This window comes from Rhinolophus sinicus, chromosome 1, assembly GCF_057876585.1.
Source record: "Rhinolophus sinicus isolate RSI-liver-muscle chromosome 1, RSI-T2T, whole genome shotgun sequence".
Taxonomy (NCBI): Eukaryota; Metazoa; Chordata; class Mammalia; order Chiroptera; family Rhinolophidae; genus Rhinolophus; species Rhinolophus sinicus.
In genome coordinates this window covers 5418426-5439729 of record NC_142501.1, presented here as the reverse complement: position 1 = coordinate 5439729, position 21304 = coordinate 5418426, and the positions used below count along the sequence as shown (strand labels likewise).

Sequence of the window (21304 nt, the reverse complement as noted above, 5' to 3'; positions counted from 1 at the left end):
ATGAGAACCAGGTCCTTCATATGCGTTGCCTCCAGCCCTGTGGGGCAGGTGTATCCTCTTCATAGAGACTCAGAGAGGGTGAGTGACTTGTCCAAGAAAGCACAGCCCCTATGTTAACCTCAGTTTGCTGATTCCACAGCTCTGACTATTCCATTCTGTCACGATACCTCCAATGTGGTTATGACCCACCTGCTTCTCTCCATCTCCACCATGATTCCAGTCAAGCCACTGTCACAAGTTCCCAACGTGGCTTTCAAGGCCCTCCATTATTTAGTCCATTTCCAACCCGACCTCATATTGTTCTCCCTTGCTCACTTCCTTCAGGCCACAGTGACAGGCTCTTTGCTGCCTCAGGCCCTTTGTACCTGCTTTGTACCCTTGGCCTGAATGTTGGTTAAACTTCACCTTAAGTGTTCTTTTCTCAGAGAAGCCTTCCTTGATACCTTGGGTTTATGTTTCTTCCGTCCAATTTACTCACAGTACTTCCTTCTCGATGCTTATTATCACACTTTGCAGTTCCCATTTACCTGTGGTTTTCATTTGTCTTCCCCACCATCACCCCATGGAGAAAACTCCGTGGAGGCAGGGACCAAGTCTGTCTCATTCAGTGCATGTCCCTAGCTCCTAGCAAGGTGCCTAGCACACAGTAGGTGCTTTGTCCATGGATTATTTTGGAGGTAACATGAAATTACACCTGACGCCATGTCTGGTATATGGCAGGCAATCAATATGTGTTGGTGTGTTCACTCATTAGAAGGTACTTGAGTGTTCATTTGGATCTTGATTTAAATGTGGAGTGAAGGTTTAGAGGGTTTGGATATATTCAAGGTCACTGATATGTTACAGCTGTCATCACTTCTGTACTAAACCAAACTCCCAAGGGGAAATGATAATAATCGCGATTATTGTTACTATAATGACGGTGATGCTGACGGTGATGCTAATGGTAACAGCTAACACTTGTGTGCTACTTCTGTGGACCAGGACTGTCACAACCACTTAACGAATCCTCACAGTGGCTTCGTGATTAAAGTACTGGTGTGATCCCCATTCCTCAATGAAGACATGGAAGCTTAAGTAACTTGTCCCAAGTCCCACAGCTGGTATCGGGGGGGGCCGGGATTCAAACCCAGGCAGGCTGGCTCCAGGGTCTGCGCTCTGAAGCCTTGCCCCAGCTGCCTCAAATGCTGTGCAGAGGGCAGAATTACTGGAATTAGTCCATGCTGGTTAGGTTATTACTCTAGCCTCATCTCAAAAAGCCCTGGATGCAAGCTCTGTAATTCCCAAGTACAAAGCAGGATATTGTATTAGCTAAAGAAGGAGGCAGTGTGGTGTAAAGGAAAGAGCTGTGAGGATGAAATGAGATGTGTATACCATGTCTAGTGTAGAGAATCCGGGAAGATGGGAAGATGCAGCACATAGTTTCTGAAGCTCTCTGGATCCCAACCAAAAACACACAGAACAACTAGATAAGACATTTTTAAAGTACATAGAAAACATTTACAACTAAAGGTGATGATGTATCCCCACGAACCCCTAAATACAGTTCATGTCCACATGCATGGTATTGGCATCCAGCCTTGAGAAAGGAGTGGGAGACCCCAAAAGAGTCCTCAGGTTTTCCATACAAAGTCCAATAGACCAATTTGGGCATAGCAGCTGAGACTGGGAGGCATTTTGCTCATCCCAGTGGCCAGTGTGTACAAGGGGCTCATGGAAGGATTGAAGGATGGAGCAACCTGGCCCCTATGGAGTCTTGAAACTGAGCCACCAAACTTCCCTTAAGGTCAGGATCTCACACTGTGGGGGAAAAAATTGCTGGAAATGAAGCAGAAAACTGAGTAGGAATGAAACAACAGGAATGATGGAGAAAAAAGGTCCAGGTAATGTAGAGGCATATCAGAAAGGAAGCTGCCAAAAACAACAGATGAGGGAGCTCTGGGAAGTCAGAAAAACCACTGTGAACCATACCTCTTACTTAGATTTCAAGAAAACTAGTTTCACATAAAAATGTTCAACCAAAAACTATCAAGCTTAAATCTCATACAAAATTCTTATAAGAAAAAAAACTTAGTAAAAACAGAATGACGTCCCTCTGGGTAATGAAAGTACACCAGAAAGATATGCTCACAAACTAGATCAAAACTGTAACCTGTATCAAAACAAAATAAAACCACTAAGAAAATGATCAAAAATAGAAGGACAATGTAAGTCTGTATTAGGAAAAACTCAGGAGCCAAGATTATGCATAAACATCATGTATGATTTTATATGAGATCGTTTATTTTTTCCCCTTTGGGGAAAAGAAAGAATTAGGAAAAACTGAGAAATGAAGTGATGGAACTCAGGAAATAATTTAAAACTAAAGCAAAAAGCAATTTAAGAAATAAATACTTAAGAAAAAGAGAAGCTGAAAAGAAGAAAAATTTTATAAATTTAAAAACAAATAACAAAAGAGATGAAAAGGCTTGAAGAGAAAGTGACAGATATTGAAGATAGGCAAATAAGATCCAACATACAGGTAACAGAAACCTCTGAAGAACTAACCCCAGCAAGAGGGGGGAAATAAACACTAAAAATGATAACTCAAGATACTTTATAGAAATTTAAAAAAAGGATTTGAAATTCCATATTGAAAGAACATACAACATAACTGAACATATCTACTCAGAGCAACCAACACAAGACATAGTCTAGTAAAATTATTGGACTTTAAAGAGAAAACAAACTATGGGCATCATGCAAAAATGGCAAGTGACTTCTAAGGGAAAAAATTATATTATCATCGGACTTTTTCACAGCAAGATTTATACTGAAAGAAAATGAATGATAAGATGCTCAAGAAAATATAATACCAGGATTTCATACCCAGCAAAACTAGCTTTTGTATACAAGGGCACAAATTATTTTCAACATGCCAAATTATCAATATACGAGCATTAAACACAGTTACTCATAGAACTATAACTAAATGAGTGTTACAAGAAAAAAATAGTGTGAATTGCTATATGCTCAGACGCTGTAGATATACCACATCTATTTAAAATTTGTAGGTAGAATGGAGAGATCCTACCCCCCCCCTAAAATTATTCATTTAAGTAATTAGGGGTGGTAATTTTAGTATTATTATTCTGAGACTACAGTGTCAGATTATGGAATAAGTTCAATAAATAATTATGGGATATTCTATCATCTCCTTTGTTCTTAAGAACCAAGGTTCTGATATGGAAAAAAGAAGTTTCCTTCATACTGTACAAGAGATTAAGTAAAGAACGGTGTGGTCCTTATTTTGAATTGAAAATATCAGTATGCACTCATGATGTATTTTTTATCTTTAAAAATATTCACTGACAGAGGCCTAGAAACAATGAATGTTCCTGCTATCCAGACTGTGGTCTTGAAATACTATTTCCACAAAAACAAAACAAAACAAAAACCAAACCCAAGATTTCTTGGAGAAATAGCTGGGGCAGTAAAAGTACCATGTGAGGCTGTACCACCCTGTCATAGCAGACAGCAAGAGAGCTCTCAAAAGCTACTGGGTCTAGGTCTAAAGAACTCAGGAGCCAATCTGATTTTGCTGCTGGCCAAAGATGGGAAATCTTGAGCTCCAGCGAAGGATAATGATTGCGATGTATTGAAATCCATGAAATAGTTCAAGTCCTTGAGTTCATACTGATATTTTAAAAACCCATTAATAACCTCTGGATGATGATAGAGAGCTAGTTCTTTATCCTGAAAACTGGTAAATACAAGGGAAAAATCAAGCACGGATGTTGCTTTTGTTCTATGAACTATACCCACTGGTAACCAGATAGCACATAAGGGAAAGCATCGTTTTACAGAAGTATTCCAAGTAATAAGTGAAAAAGACTTGGTAGAATCAGCCTTTCAGCATTTTGCAATCCTTGATATATCAGTGGGTCTCGGCCCTGAGCATTAACAGCTGCTGACATCACAGAAAGAGATGACCAGACACCACGTGCCCTCTGATGGAAAACACGCCACCAATTGTCATCTTTCCGAAGGGACTGGGCCTGCATCTGATCAGGCCTCTGGATCAGCGGCCAGTGTGCAGGAAATGCAGAGGACGAAGGAACATGCTGGACTGCACCATGCGCCTGTACTCAGCAAGTCCAGATGTCAGAAGCTCTACAATTCTAAGGTTTCTGGTTCCTTAGCAGATAAATTGTGGGAAACGAAGAGGATGGAGACAAAACCTGTAGATGAAAAAGGACTTAGAAGACATAAAACTTTTTAATGGACGCATCTAAATGATCGTGTCCCGAGATGCACACTTGTGTGACAGAAACTATAAAGAAACCCAGGTAGGCGATTGCTAGGAGACTTCAGATAGGGGTTACTTTGGGGGTGCAGGAAGGGGTTGAAATTGGTGTGGGGCACGTGAAGGAATCTCAGGTGGCTGGTATATCGTGACCTGAGTGGTGATTATAAAGGTGTTTGCCTCATAATACCCGAACTGTAGCCTTGTTTTGTGTAGCATTTATTTGCATTTGTGTTTTAAGATTAAGAGGTTTTAAAAATATTTCTAGCACAATGCGTGAAACAAATTGCCTCTTTTCCCTCCTCCCCACCAGTCACATGACACTGTAGATTTGACTTCTTTGCTGGGTACCAGAGAGGGCACTTACTTTATAAATACCCCCTCATTTATGACCCGTGCGATCCACCCAACCAAGGGCTCCATGAGGCAGGACTCCCTTGGTGTCCCCGCCGCCTGACGCCCAGCAGGCACGCAAAACACTTATTGAGAGAGTGAATGAATGCATGGGTTTTGCTCTTCTGGAAACTGGAGCTCAGTCCTTAGTGTTGGCAAATAGCAAAGCCTCGCTTATGCACAGCAAGGGCAGATGGAAACCGGGGTGTGTCTCTGGCATCTGGGTCCCAATCCTGTTTGCAGGAAGGGCCCTGAGGTATCCCCACGGAGCAGCCGGGCTGTGGAGGCCATTGCTGTTCTCTGATGGAGCCGTCTCTGAGCCAGCTTTCCCCGCCTGGCCGCCTGCTGCTCCTCTCTAGACCCCGGTCTCTGTAGGTGTGCTGGTTCCAACTTTCTCATCCGCTCTTGTGTTCTGGCTCCCCTCAGGCTCCGCCAAGAGAAGACGGACACCGTCCGCTGCGTCAAGTCCTGCCGCCCCAACGATGTCACCTGTGTGTTGGACCCAGTACACACCATCTCCCACACTGTTGTCTCACTGCCCACCTTCCGAGAGTTCACCCGCCCGGAAGGTGAGTGACAACTCCCACGGCCCGGGATTGGCATGGGGCCCCCGGGGAGGCCATGGTCTGGGAGAACTCCCTGAGAGGCAGCCACTCCTGGGTAAGATGTGGGTTGGGTTTGAAGTGTAGATCTCCCCCACCTCTGCCCCACGTCAGCTCTGTGTCCCCAGACTGCAGGGCACCATGCTGCCTGCCCACTCCCAGATCCCAGTTCAGGGGTCTCTTCTTATGGGTAACCATTGTTCAGCAAATAGCGATTAAGTGTTGATTCTGTGCCAAATGCTGGGGAGTCAGGGAGGGCCTCCAGGAAGAAGTGACTTCCATGTTGGGGCCTGGGCAGTAGGAGGTAATCCAGTGAAAGTAGGGAGCAGGGAGAGAGGAGGGTGCCAAGCAGAGCGGAACACGTCTGGAGGTAAGTGGGGAACGTGGGCATTTGAGGAACTAAACCTGGTTTTTCTGGCTGGAGCAGTAGCGGCTCGGCCAGACACGATCTGAAGGATAAGTGAAAGCCTGAACTTGGGGCTGCGACTTTAACATCACCCTGGACACCAAAGGATCCACAGCTGGAGGGGCTGCACTGAATCCAGTAGTCAAGGGGTCAGTGTTGCCGTGCCGGCCCCTGCCTGCAGGGGGTGCCTGGCCTGCCATGTGGACCTGCTGTCACCGTGCCCTTTCACTAGGGCGGGGCCAGGGACAGCCTGCGTGGGCAGATGGCTGTGAACGGGGTGCTACTCTGTACACCCCGCTTTGGGGGATGCAGCCCACATACCAGGGCTGGTGTGGTCTCCAGCCACCCCCGTCCTCTGTGCAGGCTTCATCCCTGGCCTCTGGAGGAGCTCACCGTGATTCATTCAGCAAATGTGGACTGAGTCTCCCCTGTCCAGCTCAGGGCATGGCTCTGGGGCCCCCGGATAAGAAAGAGCCCTCTGGCCCTCTCAGGGAAGACGTGCAGTTAAGCCAGCATGAGTACCCCTGTGTTTACCCACAGTGACAGGGTCCTACAGGAGCGCACGCCAGAACATGAAACCTAGTTGTGGTTGGTGGCAAGGGCACGCGAGGCTCCCTGAGGACGTGGTTGCCTGAAGGAGCAGGTGTCTAGCCCTCAACCCGCTGACTCGTTCCTCTTGAAACGGAGAGGCGCAGAATCTTTACAGGGTGGCACAGACTTGGCATGGAGAAAATCACTGACTGGTGTTTGCCTTGTGCAAAATGACAGGTTCCACCAAACCACATACGAATCCTTTGCAAAACCCTAACGGCTGGTTCTGTGGCTTCTCGGCCAGTGCTGACCTAAGTGGGTTCTACAGGGAGTTGGACATGGCTAGAGACACCTGTTAGCATCTCAGGCCCAGGAGATTCAGACCTTGACCTCTGGCACTGAAAGGACCCTTAGTGGGCACTGGTGGGCTGCCTCCTTCCCTTTACAGATGAGGAAAATGAGGCCCAGAGAGAGGACGCCCCTAGATGGCCCAGCGCCGGCATAGTCAGGGCCTCGTGCTCCCAGCCCAGGCAGCTGCCCCAATCACACCAGGTGGTCTGGGAGATGGACACAGCCACCAAACTGCCCAGCCAACCCTGAGAAGGGCTTTGTCTGACCCATATCACCGTGGGGCAGGAGACCAGCCTGCTCCCTTGCCTTTCCCTTTGTCCCCTCATGCATCTCCCTTCCCCGTTCTCCCAGCTTCATGAAGATTCGTGGCTAATTACTAGTTACTTCTCAATGCTGGCACTGCCACTGATTAGCTCCATGACCTCAGGGAAGAGCCCCCCAAAAAAAAATCTCTCCAGGCCTCAGTTTCCCCATTGGTAGGGCAGGGCGATAGGCTGTGACCTAGGACCTCTCAGGACCCCTCCAGCGTCTCCATGCAGGGGTCCCTCCTATTGGGCTCTCATTACCTGAGGGTGCATCTCTGGGATGAGGGGCCCAGTGCTGCTCCCCTTTCCATGCCGTGCTTCGCTCTGGCAGAGATCATCTTCCTGCGAGCCATCACGCCAGCCTTTCCCGACAACCACGCTGACATCATCTTCGACATAACGGAAGGGAACCTGCGGGACTCCTTCGACATCTTCAAGCGCTACATGGACGGCATGACTGTGGGTGAGTGGCCTAAGACCTCCAGGTCTGTGCAGACACGCTGTCGTCCTCCCAACCTGTGGTGCTAACTGGGCAGGCAAACCTCTCTGGAGCAGCCCAGCTCCCATCTGAGTCCCCTTCCTAAACGGACCCCATCCATTCTTCAGGGCCCTGCTGGAACTCCGGGGAATTCCAGCGCGAGGAGCGCCTTGGGTGGCGGAGCCTGCCTGGCACCCGCCCGAGCTGTGCCACCGGGTCTCGGGCAACTCCTGTGGGTGGCGGAGCCTGCCTGGCACCCGCCCTAGCTGTGCCACCGGGTCTCGGGCAACTCCTGTGGGTGGCGGAGCCTGCCTGGGACCCGCCCGAGCTGTGCCACCGGGTCTCGGGCAACTCCTGTGGGTGGCGGAGCCTGCCTGGGACCCGCCCGAGCTGTGCCACCGGGTCTCGGGCAACTCCTGTGGGTGGCGGAGCCTGCCTGGGACCCGCCCTAGCTGTGCCACCGGGTCTTGGGCAACTCCTGTGGGCCGAGGCTCCCTCCGCGCCTGTAAATGGGTGGATTCGCTAGATCTCTGCGTCTCACAGCCGTGAATTTCAGACGAGATTGCACAGGCGGAGCGCTCCTCCCAGGGCTCGGCTCACTGGGAGCCGATGTGATTTTCATTCTTGTGATGTAACGGAAGGAATAACAAAAAGGGAGTCGGGCCTGCGATCTGGTCTCACCTGGGCTTGCCCACGTCTGGTTGTTGTCCCCTCCCGCGTGGCAGCCCATTAGAGGACCAAGGCCACCCCCGGGCACGTACATGCACACAGCCTGTCTGACCTGGGAGCCCTTTGGAGCCTTCCCCCTGGAGACACAGTGCCTTGGGAGCATGCAGGACGGATGGGGTGGATGAAAGTTACAGGAGGTGGCCGCTGAGAGGCGTTTTCAGGTGAAGAGGGAGGGGAAAGGCAGCAGCAGAGTCCAGGTGGAGAGAGCGGGTGAATCTGGGAAACTGGGTCACAGTACCTTCCTGAACTGTCACCTTTTAAAGAATTTAAGCTCGTGGGGCATGATAACCATCACAGCTGCCATTTGGGACTTAGATTTAGACTCTGAACATTTTCAAAGCAGCTGAGCCACCGAGGGCCAGGCTCTGTCCTCACCTGGGCCTCAGTTTCCCCACTGTGAAGGGGGGAGGAGAGGAGTGGGCTTGGGGGTCTCCTAGGCCCTGGATTCTGTGAGGTCCTGACCAGAACCAGAATCCATACAGTTGCCCCCCTAACCCCTAGCAGAGCGTTTTGGAACATGGTCTCTAGGTGGCGCTGTTGGATCTTAGAACCCCCATGCCTGAAGCCCCAAACCCGACCGTTGTTAAACTGGCAGCTGGAGACAGGGAATCGTTATTTCCCTGTTGCCAGAGAGCCATTTATAGCGACTTTACAAGCTCTTAAATGGGTTTGCGTGTTGTAAACATGACTGAGTCATTTGGGGGCTCTCCACCCCCAGCCGCCTCCTCCTCCACTGGCTGGCAGCAGGAATAATTAGTTAATTACAATTAATGCTACATTAACCCTCGCTCCAAGGGGAGGGCATGCCATGTGTGGTTGTCAGCAGTCATAAAACGTGCTGCTTGCCCTGGAGTCACTGCCCACTCTGGCCTCAGTATCTCCCACTGGTAGATGAAGAGACCCTTCAGGGACCTTCAGGCACCTGGGGGTGAGAACAGGCAGAAGGAGTTAGGGTCAGAGCTTGTCCCACCTGTGTGTGTGCTGGCGCAGAGGGAGGGGGACGACCAGCCTGACCACACTCACAAGCAGAAACCCCCCTCATGCCAGTCCTGTGCTCACTGCTGGGCTTGCAGGTAGGCTGTGACACGGCCACCCTGGAACCTGAGAACCGCTTGGAACCTTAGGAGCTGGAATCGGAACCTTCCTGAGCCCCCACCTGTACCAAGCCCTGGGCCGGGCACTGTGGCTACAGAGATAGGGTGGTACCTGTGCTGCTTTGCATTCCAGCAGGGGAGGAGACGGCCCCGTACACAGATCGTGAAAACAGGACACTGTAGCTAGAGTGCACAGAGACTGGGACCAGCCCCGCAGCCTTTGAGAGCTCTCCTGGGGTTGGGTTCCCTGTAGTATTTGCACCTTCGGCTCCCAGCTAACTCCTCCCTGCGGTGAACCAAGACAAAGGGTTGGGCAGTGGCCAGGCCCAGACCCAGTGCCCACCAGCACATTTTTCTAGCTAAATCTATACTCCAAACAGAACCACCTGGGAGGCTCTGTTTCTTGGCTCCCTATCCACTGGGGCAGAGAATTCTGGCCTGTCATAGCATCCTGGAGACCACCTCTGCCAACTCCTTCTTTTGTAGAGGGGGAAACGGAGGGCCCAGGGAGGCGAGGGGCTTGCCAGGGTTCTCACTGTGACCAGGCAGAGTGGAATGGAACAGATCCCGAGTGTGAGAGGCGACCACAGGTGCCACCCGCTTCCTGGGAATGGAATGTGGATAAGGCCACAGAGACAGAGCAGCCGTCTCTCACTGTGCTTGGTCACACGGCCCTGGTCTGTGGAATTCCGGGCTGGCGCTGCAGGCGGGAGGGCCGAAGCTGGCCCTTGGGAATTCACCCTGCCTGTAGTCCTGCCTCCTGTGTGGGCGCAGCCTCTTCCACTTCTCAGTGTGTTTGCAAGATGCCCCACCTGGTTGGGTTCCTGGAGTCTGCCATGTCCCAGGTGGAGGACCAAGGCCAGAGCGGGCAATGTCTCGCTGAGGTGGGACCGAGGCTGTGTTTCGGGTTGGGCTCTTGTTTCTAAACCTGCTGGTGGCTGCCTTATTTCTCTGCCTGGGGTCTCTTCCCTCAGTCTCCTTAACCCCACCTCTTGCCTCCCCTCTTCTAACCCAAATAACTTCTGTGCACCCCAGGAACTTCTGGGCCTCTGGGTGTATCCATTCTGCATGCACGGGCCTTGGACATGTGCATGTGCTGTGGTTCCGGGTCTGTCCTCCCGCAATGGATTGTTCTGCCGCTGGACTCAAGCCCAGTGTGAGCAGCCTGAGAACCGTCGTGGCTGAGCTTGTTCACTCCCGCGTCCCCACTTGGTCCTCACAAATACCCGTGAAGACAGGCGGGGTTGTCTCCCTTGAGCGAGGGAGGGAACTGAGTAAATGGCTTCGTGAGACTGAGCAACTGAAAACCAGCAGGCCCGGGGAATTTGGGAACTTGTTTTCAGGGGTGCACTTCTCATTTCAAACACGTCTTAGACAGAAACCCTTTATGTCAGCGGAGCGGGAAAAGCGTTCTCTGGGGCTGTTCATGCCTCCCACGTGCTATGCCCTGGCAGGGCCTGGGAGGTGGCTCCCTACCCATTGAGAATCAGCATGCAGGCCCATGCAGCCTACGGCACCTGGGAAGAGACACCTATCTACTCACAGGTGTTAGCTGAACACCTGCCTGCTCTAGGCCACGCCCTGTGCCAACACTGGGTGCCAGGGTCGGGAAGGCTTCCTGGAAGAGGTGTGGTCTGAGCTGAGTGTCAACGCATATGAAGGAGCAATTAACACTTAGTGTGTGCCAGAAGCAGGTGTTTCATCGCCACCACAACCCTGTGATGTGGGGGTGTATCTGCATTATTGGATGAGGGAATGAGGGCCACAGAGGGCAGGAGGCTTGCCCGAGACCACTTAGTCTGGGGGGCAGAGTGGTCCGAGAGCCCCGTCTTCCCCAAACACCCAGAGCTGAAGCCCACAGATGGCTGGCGCTGCTTGAGCAAAGTTGCTAAGAGTTTGGGTGTCCCAGGAAAATAGTGTACAAGCCTCCAGGACCACAAGGCAGCCGCATTCATTCTCCACCACCACCACCACCCCACCAGTAACAAAAGAAGAAAGTGCCCTGAGTGGACTAAGAACCTAAAAAGGGCCAGGCCTTCCCCTAATGTGTCCTCTAAAACCCAGGTCTTAGCGGGGATAAGGGCAGCTCTGGAGCAGGGCTGGGCCTGTGAAGCGCTGGACAGCCGTCCCAGCCGTCATCGCATTCCTCTTTAACCAGCTGTCAGCAAGAAATAAAAATGCATTTTCAATCTGTGCGAAAGTGCTCTGTTAGTGCCCCGGTATTCTCGGGCCAGTACAAAGCCTTCCTCATCCAGTTCTGATTCCTTCCTCGCTCTGCAGGGTACCGGCTGTAATGGGGATACTTGGAGAAGGGGTCTTTCAGGTAATAGCTCCCTAGTTCCTGTGTTACAGTTTCAGGGATCCTGGAAATAGACAAATGTATATTTCATGTTGCTTTCATTCAGCTGGAAGTAACAGGTTCAGATGGGCAGTGTCTCTACAAGCAGCCTCTCTTGCAGTTCTGATTAACTAGGGGAGAAGGTCTGCAAGGAGCTCAGGTTTGCCCCACTGGCTTCGCGCCTCTGTGGTCGGGCTTGGGGAGAACTTCAGCCCTGGAGCTGTGGGGAGTCACAGCGGTCAAGGGGCGCACAGGCTTGGAGGGCACTGTGACTAGTCAGTTAACTGCCTCATCCATTCCACGGTGCTTCTTGGGCTCCTACTATGTGCTGGGTGAAGAGGATGTAGTCTCTGCCTCTGGGGAGGATGATAGTCCCCAGAGAGTGACAGGAGGGTGCAGTGAGAGATGCTGAGGCCCCTGCCTGGGCAAATCAAGGCAGGCTACAGGGCGGAGATGGCACCTGGGCTGGCTTGCCGTTGGCCAGGTGAAGAATCAGAGGGCATTTCAGGACTTTGCCCCTTCCTCTGCACGGTGGTGTTTTGAACCTCCCCCCTTGGCCATATAGACTTGAAAGGGGTCTTTACTTATAAAGAGGTGGCCTTGAAGCTTCGAGACAACCATCCCTATAGGAACTGTCCAGTGACAACCCAAGTCTTGCCCAGTCCCTCAACTTAAATGCCAGTGCAGGTCAGCAGCTGTCAACTGTAACATCCCAGTGTCCCGGGGCTCAGACTACCGTCACGCTTGCTCTACACTGACCCAGGGACCTTCCCGCCCAGTGTCAAATGCAGGTTGGGCTATGTGCTCTCGTGACCACATGCTACACACACACACACACACACACACACACACGTGCACACACGTGCACACACACACACACACACATGCCAGCTCTCGCTCTACTCCCTCCCCTGGTTCCCACTGAGTCTTGCCCACCCGCTGCCTTGCCCCGTCACCTACCCTTCCTGGCATTCCAAGAAACACTCCGAGCCCCTGTGAGCCCAGCCTGGGGTGGCTCTGGGGAGGCTGAGATCATTGAGAGACACACATCCCACGCCCTCGGGATCTGCCAGCCCTGTGCAGGAGACAGACGCCAACCCAGACCCTTCTAACAGCACATGCAATGTGCTGGACGTGCAGAGGACGGGCAAACCATTTGACCTCACGGAGCAATCAAGGGAGGCTTCTTGTAGGAGGTAATGCAAGTGTTGGGTCCTGACAGCCAGGCAGGACTGAGCCAGGTACAGAGGCACTCGCGGCCCAGGGGCAGCAGGCCCAGGGCATGGTGCAGTTTGGTGCTGCCGAACATCCAGAATGCACCAGCAAGGGCGAGAGGAGAGGCTGCAAGGGGCCACTGGGTCTGGGGTCTTGGGCCCCCTCCCCTTGTGAGTAAGGAAGCGCTTCAAGTCTTTACGGTTTAAACACCACCATGAGGGAGGTGGACGGGGCCCTGGAACATCGCTCTGCTGCTTCATCAGGCCGGTGCCGACCGCTCTTGCTCACACATGCTGGCCGCGTGGAAGCCCCGGGCTAGGCAGTCTTCTCTGGCCAGAAATGTGCTTTAATGACGACTGCAAATCTGAACAGAAATTCAGACCCTACTCCATTTTGTCAACTTGTTTCTGGGAAAGCCCTCCGGGCTGACTCAGTGTGCACACGGAGCTGAGTGCGTGTATGTGAGTGTATATGGAGGGAGTGTGTGTGTGAGTTTAGGTGGGGCCGAGTGTATGCGGGTATATCTAGGTGTATGTGTTCGTGGGGGTAGGAACAAGTGTGTATGCCCACAGGGTTTGATTTCTGAGATGTTTCGTACTCACTGGCGTGGAGAAAAGATGGCCCTGTAGTATCAAGGCCTGGCCTCGTGTCCCAGACCAAGGCCATCCTGGGCCCAGGGACAGGATTTGGAGATTCTGCTCACAGCTCACTTAGGAGTGGACGAGTCGCCTGGTGTCCCCATGTGCATTCACTCTCCCCATTCACAGAGCTCTTCGCAGGCTCTGCACTGTTAGATCCTTGCGTGGCCTCGTGGGACAACAGCCAGGGGTGCTAGGCTGGCATCACTGTTTATATAAGAAGAAAATGAAGGGCTGGCCTGGGGTCCCACAGCCAGCGAGTCAGAGCTGCAGTTGGCAGAGAGGTGTGCAAGACCCAAGTCTGTTTTCGGTCACTCCCCAGGTGGCTCTGAGGGCCCCTGGGTCCCTGAGAGACCGAGGGTTCCTGTCCTCACTAGCTGGCCCCGGGGCAGCCAGTCCTGCGCTCAGGAAGGTCTGAGTGAATGCAGACTGATGGTTGACCGGCCCCCCTTGGAGATGGTTATCTACATTAGGTTTAGGAGGGATGGGCCCTAATTACTGACGCCAATTAATGTAATTAGATGAGCCGATTATGTGGAAGCTCCTAGGTGTGCAGGATGTCGATCCTAATGGGCACCCAAAGCCCTTCCACGAAAAGGGGCTTGACAGAGCCCATTTCCCACGCTGTCTGCACTGAGCATGATGTGGGGGCCTCTGAAATTGACCAGTGCCAACACCCTCCTACGGGACCTCCTCTCCCTCTCCCTCTTAGAGATAACTAAACTCTTTTACATGTTGAAATGACATTCTAAATTTCATCCGAGTGTATAAGGATTACTCCTCTATTTCAAGTTTCCCATTTGAAAAAGATCAATGACTCATGCGACCATTTGGGGGCAAAACGCAATTGAGTCTCTGCTCCCGCTGTTCACGCATCGATCTTGGGGGAAGACGTTCTGGGCTTGATTCTTCTCTGTTTCTAGCTGTGTGACCTCAGGCAGGTCACATAACCTCTCTGAGCCTCAGTTTTCTTCTCAGTAAAATTGCCATGTAATACTAGCCCTGTCGGGTTACGAGCCCCAGAGGAGTATACATGTTTTAACACATCTGGTAAGTCCTTAGGGGGATAAATAAGCTGCGGTGAGGGTACCATTTGAAGCTGGATTGCTGGTGAGAGCTTGGAGCCCCCTGAGGGGACAACAGGCCAGAATGAAGCACACAGGGCAGTGCCAGGATGGTTCGTCCCCAGGTGTCTCCAGCTACCTGGGAGCTATTTACTAGTTATGTCGTGTGGCCTGAGCTGGCGAGTCAGGCCCACACTGAAGCAGGATGGTGGAGGCCATGCCTCCCAGGTCCTGCCATCCCTGAATTTTCTCACTCAGTCAATAATAACATCCTGGGTTTCTACTCCATGCCAGGAGGGAGGTGGGGACAAATTAATGCCTAAGCCACAGATCCTGCTTCTAAGAAGTTGCCTGCTAGCTTCCCTAGCGTCCTGCCATCTGAGGTCCTGAAGCTGAAAGTGCTTGTTTTTGAGGGATGGCTCCATCCCTGTTAATGTTTCAGAGGGAGAGAGAAGTGATGTGTGGCAGGGCTGCTACGTACAGTTGAATAGGTTGTGCACTGCAAAACCCTAGGAGGGTACCACTGTGTTTCTCTGAAAATACGACCTACCCCGAAAATAAGCCCCAGTTAAGATTGTTAGCCAGACAGACGCATTTAGTACTTTATGACGATGTTCCAGAGAAGAAGATGACATGACTGTATTTAAATAAATATAGATTGTTGTACGTGAAAAAATAAGACATCCTCTGAAAATACACCCTAATGCGCCTTTTGCTGCAAAAATTAATATAAGACCCGGTCTTATTTTCGGGGAAACACGGCATTCACAGCCAAGTCTGTGTGCAATGCATAACCTGGTCAACCGTACACAACAACCTGGGTACAAGAGCTTGTGAGTGAAGATAGCAGCTGAGCTGTGCCTCTGTCCCTGGCCAGGCACGGCCTCAGTCAAGAAAAGAGCTCGCTTGCCCAGCCATCTGGCTTTGTCACCATCAGTCATACCAGCTAGCAGGGCCCAGATCACTTCTTTAAAATCATTACCTCTGAAGGGGTTAAACATGTGCTGCTGACCCCATCCTGCAGCCTGATTCGGAAAGCTTGGCCCGGGATCAGTACACATTATGAGTGAGATTCAGAAATTCCACCTAAAAACAACAGCACGGCCGTCCCTGCCGGGTGATGAGTGATTGGCCCTGTCCCGGCTTTCACGGCAAATCCCAGGGATTAGGCACTTTCTCTTCTCCGGGAGGCACAGCGCTGTCACCCTGGGGCCACACCCTGGCCAGCAGCCAAGTGGTTTCCCAGGGTGACGGCCCCGCCGCCTCCAGGCCCACAATGGGCTGCGGCCTGACTACTTTGCGGCTGGTCGTGTCACTGAGGGTGGTGGGAGAAATGGGCAGGAGGGCATCTCTGAGAGGGGATGACAGGGTACAAACACTTTTTGTGCCCCCTGTGCTGTGCTCCTTGGAGCAGAGATGGGGTTGACAGTGTCCGGCCCAGCGCTGTGCCTGACATGTGACCACTCTGAAATGGCCACTCTTGTCCCTCCCAAGCCCTGTGAAGATGGCTCTCGACCCCAATTTCACTGACGCAGAAATTCTCAGAGGTCACCCCAGTCACATAGCTGGTGGTCCCCCCAGGAAGCCCCCGGGTTCAGACTGGACTCTCAGAGGGCTCGGTGGGGTTCAGTGGGGCATAGTCCCCAAGGCCCCTGGAGCGAGACACGGGGAAGACCACGGGGAATAGCGCTGGAAGCATCCCTGCTCCTGTCCATGCTCGAGCTGGACCTGCAGCGGAGTGAACGGCAATCATCCAGGGCCAGGACCCAGAGCCTTCCTCTTCTGCACTTTAACCATGACATTCTCCTCCTTCTCCTCTTGGTGAACTCCTCTTCATCCCTCAAAGCCCAGCTCAGCCATCACCTCCAGTCACATGCCTCCACAGGCAGTGTGTGCAGCTCCTTCCTTTGTGCTCCCACAGTGCCCTGGCTGAGCCTCTTCCAGAACTCTCATCATACCCATTATTTCAGCAAACAATGGGTGTCCCTTTGGAGGCAGGACCCGCTCTAGGAGCTGCAGCATCAACCAACACAGAGACAGACATGAATCCCTACCTCATACATGTTTTAGTCCAGAGGGTAAGAGCAGACAAGAAACAAGTATAACATATACACTGTCTGCTGATAGCGAGTGCTGTTCAGAGGGCAGGAGATGGTGCGAGGTGGAGGAGCAACTTTAAATCTGGGGGTCGGAGACATTTGCCTGAGCCCCAGGAGCTGAGGAAATGAACCATACAGAAATCTGGAGGAAGAGAGAACATGCAAAGTCCCTGGGGCAGAGGGGAGCCTGCTGTGTTCACACTGCAGCAAGGAGGTCCGTGTGGCTGGATCAGAGACACGAGGTGGTGGCTGATCAGGAAGGGTCCCGAGGCTGCTGGAGTGCCTCTGGCTTTTGCAGTGAGCGAGGTGGGGGCCACGTAAGGGTTCCGAGATAGGTGAGATGACTCAGTGTTTTTACGGCTCCATGTGGGTGCTACGGTGAGGCTAGAAGCAAGGAGACACTGAGGGCTGTTACAGTGGTCCAGGCTGGAGGGGCTGATGGCTTTGGCCATGTGGCTCCAGCAAGAGGGGTGAGCAGTACACAGATTTGGATGTAAGTGCCAGGTAGTGCCAGCTTTCGCTGGTGAGTTGGGTGTGGAGTCGAGGTTAACCCTGAAGTTGTCATGAGCTGAGACGGGGACGGCTGTGACATGGCAGCTTCTGGGGAGGCGGGAAGTTCACTTCGGACACTCAGTTTGAGGTGTTTTATTAGAGACCCATGCGAGGCGCCGTGGAATAACTGAGTCTGGGAGACGTAAGGATGTGGGTGATAGAGCCCGGAGGCCAGACGAGCTCACCAAGGGAGTGTGAGTACACAGAGGGGAGGAGGCCAGAGACACATGTTCGCAGCGCCACCCCCATGGTGCTCAGAGGTCCTGGAGATGAGGAAGTGAGCCTGGAGCCCTGATGGCCTGGAAGAGGAAAAGGCACTTCCAGGAAAGGCAGTGAACCCTGTCAGCACTGCTCAGAGTCCAGTCAGATGAGGACCGAGGGCTCAGCGTCAGATTCAGCAACACGCAGACTGTTGGTGACCTTGGCAAGGTCATCTCCATGGAGCAGGTGGAGGAGAGACTCACTAGACTGGGAGCGCTCGAGGCGGTGCTGGGAAACTCCTTCTAGAAGTTCTGCTGTGGATGGAGCAGAGAAGTGCTCAGGCCCGTGAGAAGGGTGTATAGCCACAGCAATGTGAGATTTTGCTTGATTTTGCTCTTCCACCAATTGTGAATTCCTGGAGGCAAGAGCCTAAAAGGGGCACATCGTGCAACGCCTCCCTCTGTCAGTGTCTGTCTGTCTTTCTCGCACAGGCATGCGCACACACACGCGCACACACACGCATGCACACAGCACACCCCCAGGAGTCACCCAGACCCAGAACCCGGCTCACTGCAGGATCGCACACACTGCTGACTCCCAGGGTCGCCCAGGGTTACAGCCCCGAGCAGCCTCTCGGCACCTCCCGCCTGAGGTTTTCCTGGGGTCGTCTGTGTCCAGCCAGGATGATCTGTGACCCTCACTACCGCAGTGATGCACTTTTTGAAAAGCCTTTGATATCACCGGGCACATCCATAAATTACTCTTTTTTAAAAAAACTAAAGTGTTTTAGCGAAACAGGAGCAGAGGCATGTTGTGCAAAATTATAAAAAAAAAAATGATGATGATAGGAATCTTGTGAGGGCCTCACCTGGAAAGCTCCCAGACACTGACTGTCACCCACTATCATGGAGGGCGCTTCCTTCAGCCTAGATGTCGGGTGTTTCCACATGGGTGCTGCCAGGGATGGTCAATCTGTGGTCCAGGCTGAGAACCCCAAGTAGCAGGTCCCGACGACCAGTCATCAAATTAACAGCTAACCTCCGGTGGCCTTTGCTGTGTGGCAGCCACTCTTCCACATGTCATATATGCTCCTCATACAGCCCTGTGGGTGATTGTCCCCATTCTCCAAATGAGGAAACTGAGGCACAGAGGAGATTCCAGGCTCAGGGGCATGACTGAAGAGTGCATGCAGCAGGTTAGGACTCATGTATGTGACCTTGGGCAGGGCAGTGTCCTACTCTTCAAGGTCCAGCGCAGTCTGGCAATTTCTCTGCCTCTGCATTTTTCTGCATGTCTGAGCCACTCCCCCAGCCTATTTCCTGCCAGGCCACCTTGTCTTTCAAACGTCAGCTCAAGACTAACTCCTTGGTGAAGGTTCCATGAGTGCCCGGTGCCTGGTCTGGGGTGAGCGTTTCTCCCTCACCTCCTGAAGTACCTTTGTTCTCCTTTACTGGCATCTGCTGCCCCGCCATCTGTGTCTGCCTTCCCCCGCGGGCCGAGAGCTCCATGAGGACCCAGGCTGGCGCTGGTCAATGTTTGTGGCCCCAGCACAGGACATGCCCAGAGCAAGTGCGCCATGCTTGCCAAGTGAATAAAGAAGAGAGTGCACTAGCTCCAACTGGCAGACGTAGGGTTTGGGGTGCCCCTTCCACACTCACCAGCTTCATGCCAGAGGCCTCTTAATCCCTCGGGGCCTTAATTGCCACTAAAGAAGGAGGCAGTGTGGCCGGAAAGCCTGGAAAGCAGAGGGCAGGGCTTGTCTCTCTCTGGGGTTCCCGGGTCCTTAATTCTAAGTCAAGTTGAGTTGGTGAGCCTGTGCTCATCCCGCCCTCCCACGGCCTTGGCTCATCTTGGGGGCATTGCGACGGGTACAGCATGCCTGGAGCACAGACTGTGCCGAGAAGCCAGGCTCACAGGGCGGCGGGGGCCTCATCACGCTGCGCCTTACCTGCTGTGAGCCGGGGCTGGGGTGGGAATCAGCAGAGTTTTCAGGAGAGCCACAACACGACCCTGGGATCAGGTTTACATTCTAGAAACCTGGTTCTGGCCGCAGGGGGAGGGTGCATGGGGTGCGGGGTGAAGAGGACGGTGGTGTTGTAAGCATTCAGGCCGAGAAGAGGAGGCCTGGCCTGAGGCAGGTGGGGCGTGGAGCAGAGAGGAGAGTCTAAACATTCTTAAAAATGGAGTTCAGCAGCCCCAGTATGACTGAATGTGGGGGTGGAGGCCAGCGGCCCAGGCCAAGTTCTCAGGGGCTCAGAGAAGGGCAGTGGGTTTGGGGAAAGAGGGTGGGACGATGTGTGAGTTGCTCATCTGGGGGCGTCTGGAGGGATTTGAATGGGCTGATGAGTTTGGGGGGTAGGGAGGGACCCCAGCATGTAGGTGAGTGGGGGCTGATCCAGGTGGGGGACACACAGAGGCCGAGGAAAGGACTTCTTATCCTCCTGTCCCAGTCACATTTTTGGTTAACATCCGACGGCAGCATCTCCCTTCCGGAACACCGCCCAGGCCTCTCTCTCTTCCTCTGCATGGCCACGCAGCTTGGTGGAAGGGGCAGTGGCCCAGGAGCTGGGTTTGAGGGCTGGTGTGCTGCTTACTGGCTCCTGGGGTTCAGAACTCACTTCTCCACGCTGAGCCTCGCGCCCTCCTCCATGAACCATGGACAACTACGTGGAGATGAGGGGAAAAGAGACAGCAGACGGGAGCAGGTTTCATAATGACAAAGCGAGGTAGACATGTTAGTTGCCAGTCAGGGACGAAGGCTGGAAGGTTTTGTGCAAAGCTGACAGTTCTTGCCATATTTCTCCTTAAGGGGAAACGTGGACTCTGGGGGTTGACTCTCCCTCAGCTACTTGCAGTGGCCCCGTCCAAACTGTCTGGTTTAGCTCACAGAAGACCTGTGCGGGGAGCACATTTATAACAATCAAGAAATACGGATGATGAGTTTTGCTGGGACATGTTGAGTGACAGTTGGTATTTTAAATATGCAGCCCAGACACCTGTCCCCCTTCCTTCCCAGCTCCAGCCTGGGTGTTTTTCAGGGCGAGAGGCGAAGACAGGGTTTCAGGAACTCAGTTCCTTCACTGCCAATTACTGATGCGATTCCTCCATAATTCCTTTCTGCCACTGTGGCCCTATATTTATGACTCAGTCAAGGGCAATGTGTTCTGGAAATTTCCTCCACATCACATCGCCGTGTGAGGAGGGAGGAGATGCAGTGGGATGGAGAGCTGGGCTTTGGGGTCAGTCGTGTCTGGACAGAATCCATGCCCCTGTGAGCTGTGTGGCCGGGGACATGCAGCGCTCAGAGCCTCCTTCTTCTCCCCAGTGAGAGGAAGGGGGTCACCTTCCTCCTTAGGACCGTGGTGAGGACTGAGTGAAGTAGTGGACACATGGGGCCCATCGACTTCTCCCCCTCTCCCTGCTGAGCACCCCCTTCCCAGCCCATCCATGCTCTAGTTCTTTGGCTTTGCTTTGTAGATATGGATGGTATTTCTTTGTGTTTTTGATTTTTCCTCTTTGCCTTTGGTCTGTGTTATTAATCCTAGCCTACAGGGATCGTTATTTCTGTCAAGGAAAATTCACTGAGATGAGGGTGATGATTGGCTTCTTCCCAGTTGCCCATCATGTTTGTGTTGGTGAGACCACGTGGGTCTCCTCTGAGCTCCCGGGTTCTCCGTTCCAGAACCTTGTCCACACAGACCCACACTCCACCTTCCTCGCTGCTCGTGGTTCTGTGTGAGGGCCCTGGAGGCCAGACAGTGAGACCTGGCTCTCGTTTGTGGCTTTCTCCTTTCAGGTAGTCAACACCTGAAAACTCAGTGACCTGATGCTGTCGTCCATTCTTTGCCAACACTTTGATTTCTGGGTGATAATTTTCAACTTTATAAATTGTGCTTAATGCTTTGAACTTTAGTTCACTCATTCATTGAACAACTGTTGGTTGAGTGACTCCTGTGGGTCAGGGACAAAGTAGGTGCAAAGACCTACTGTGTTCCAAGAGCCAGAATACAGGAGTGGCCCAGA

At 52.5% G+C, this 21304-nt stretch overlaps 1 protein-coding gene across 1 annotated transcript in view; it reads left to right on the top strand.

Moving 5' to 3' along the window:
- The window catches only part of FBLN1 (fibulin 1), a 77077-nt gene that overhangs the window by 48954 nt on the left and 6819 nt on the right, over positions 1–21304 (top strand). Inside the window, exons 15-16 of the mRNA XM_019739265.3 lie at positions 5105–5247; positions 7205–7336. Coding sequence (XP_019594824.1) covers positions 5105–5247; positions 7205–7336 — 275 coding nt within the window. The remainder of the gene's footprint in view (positions 1–5104; positions 5248–7204; positions 7337–21304) is intronic.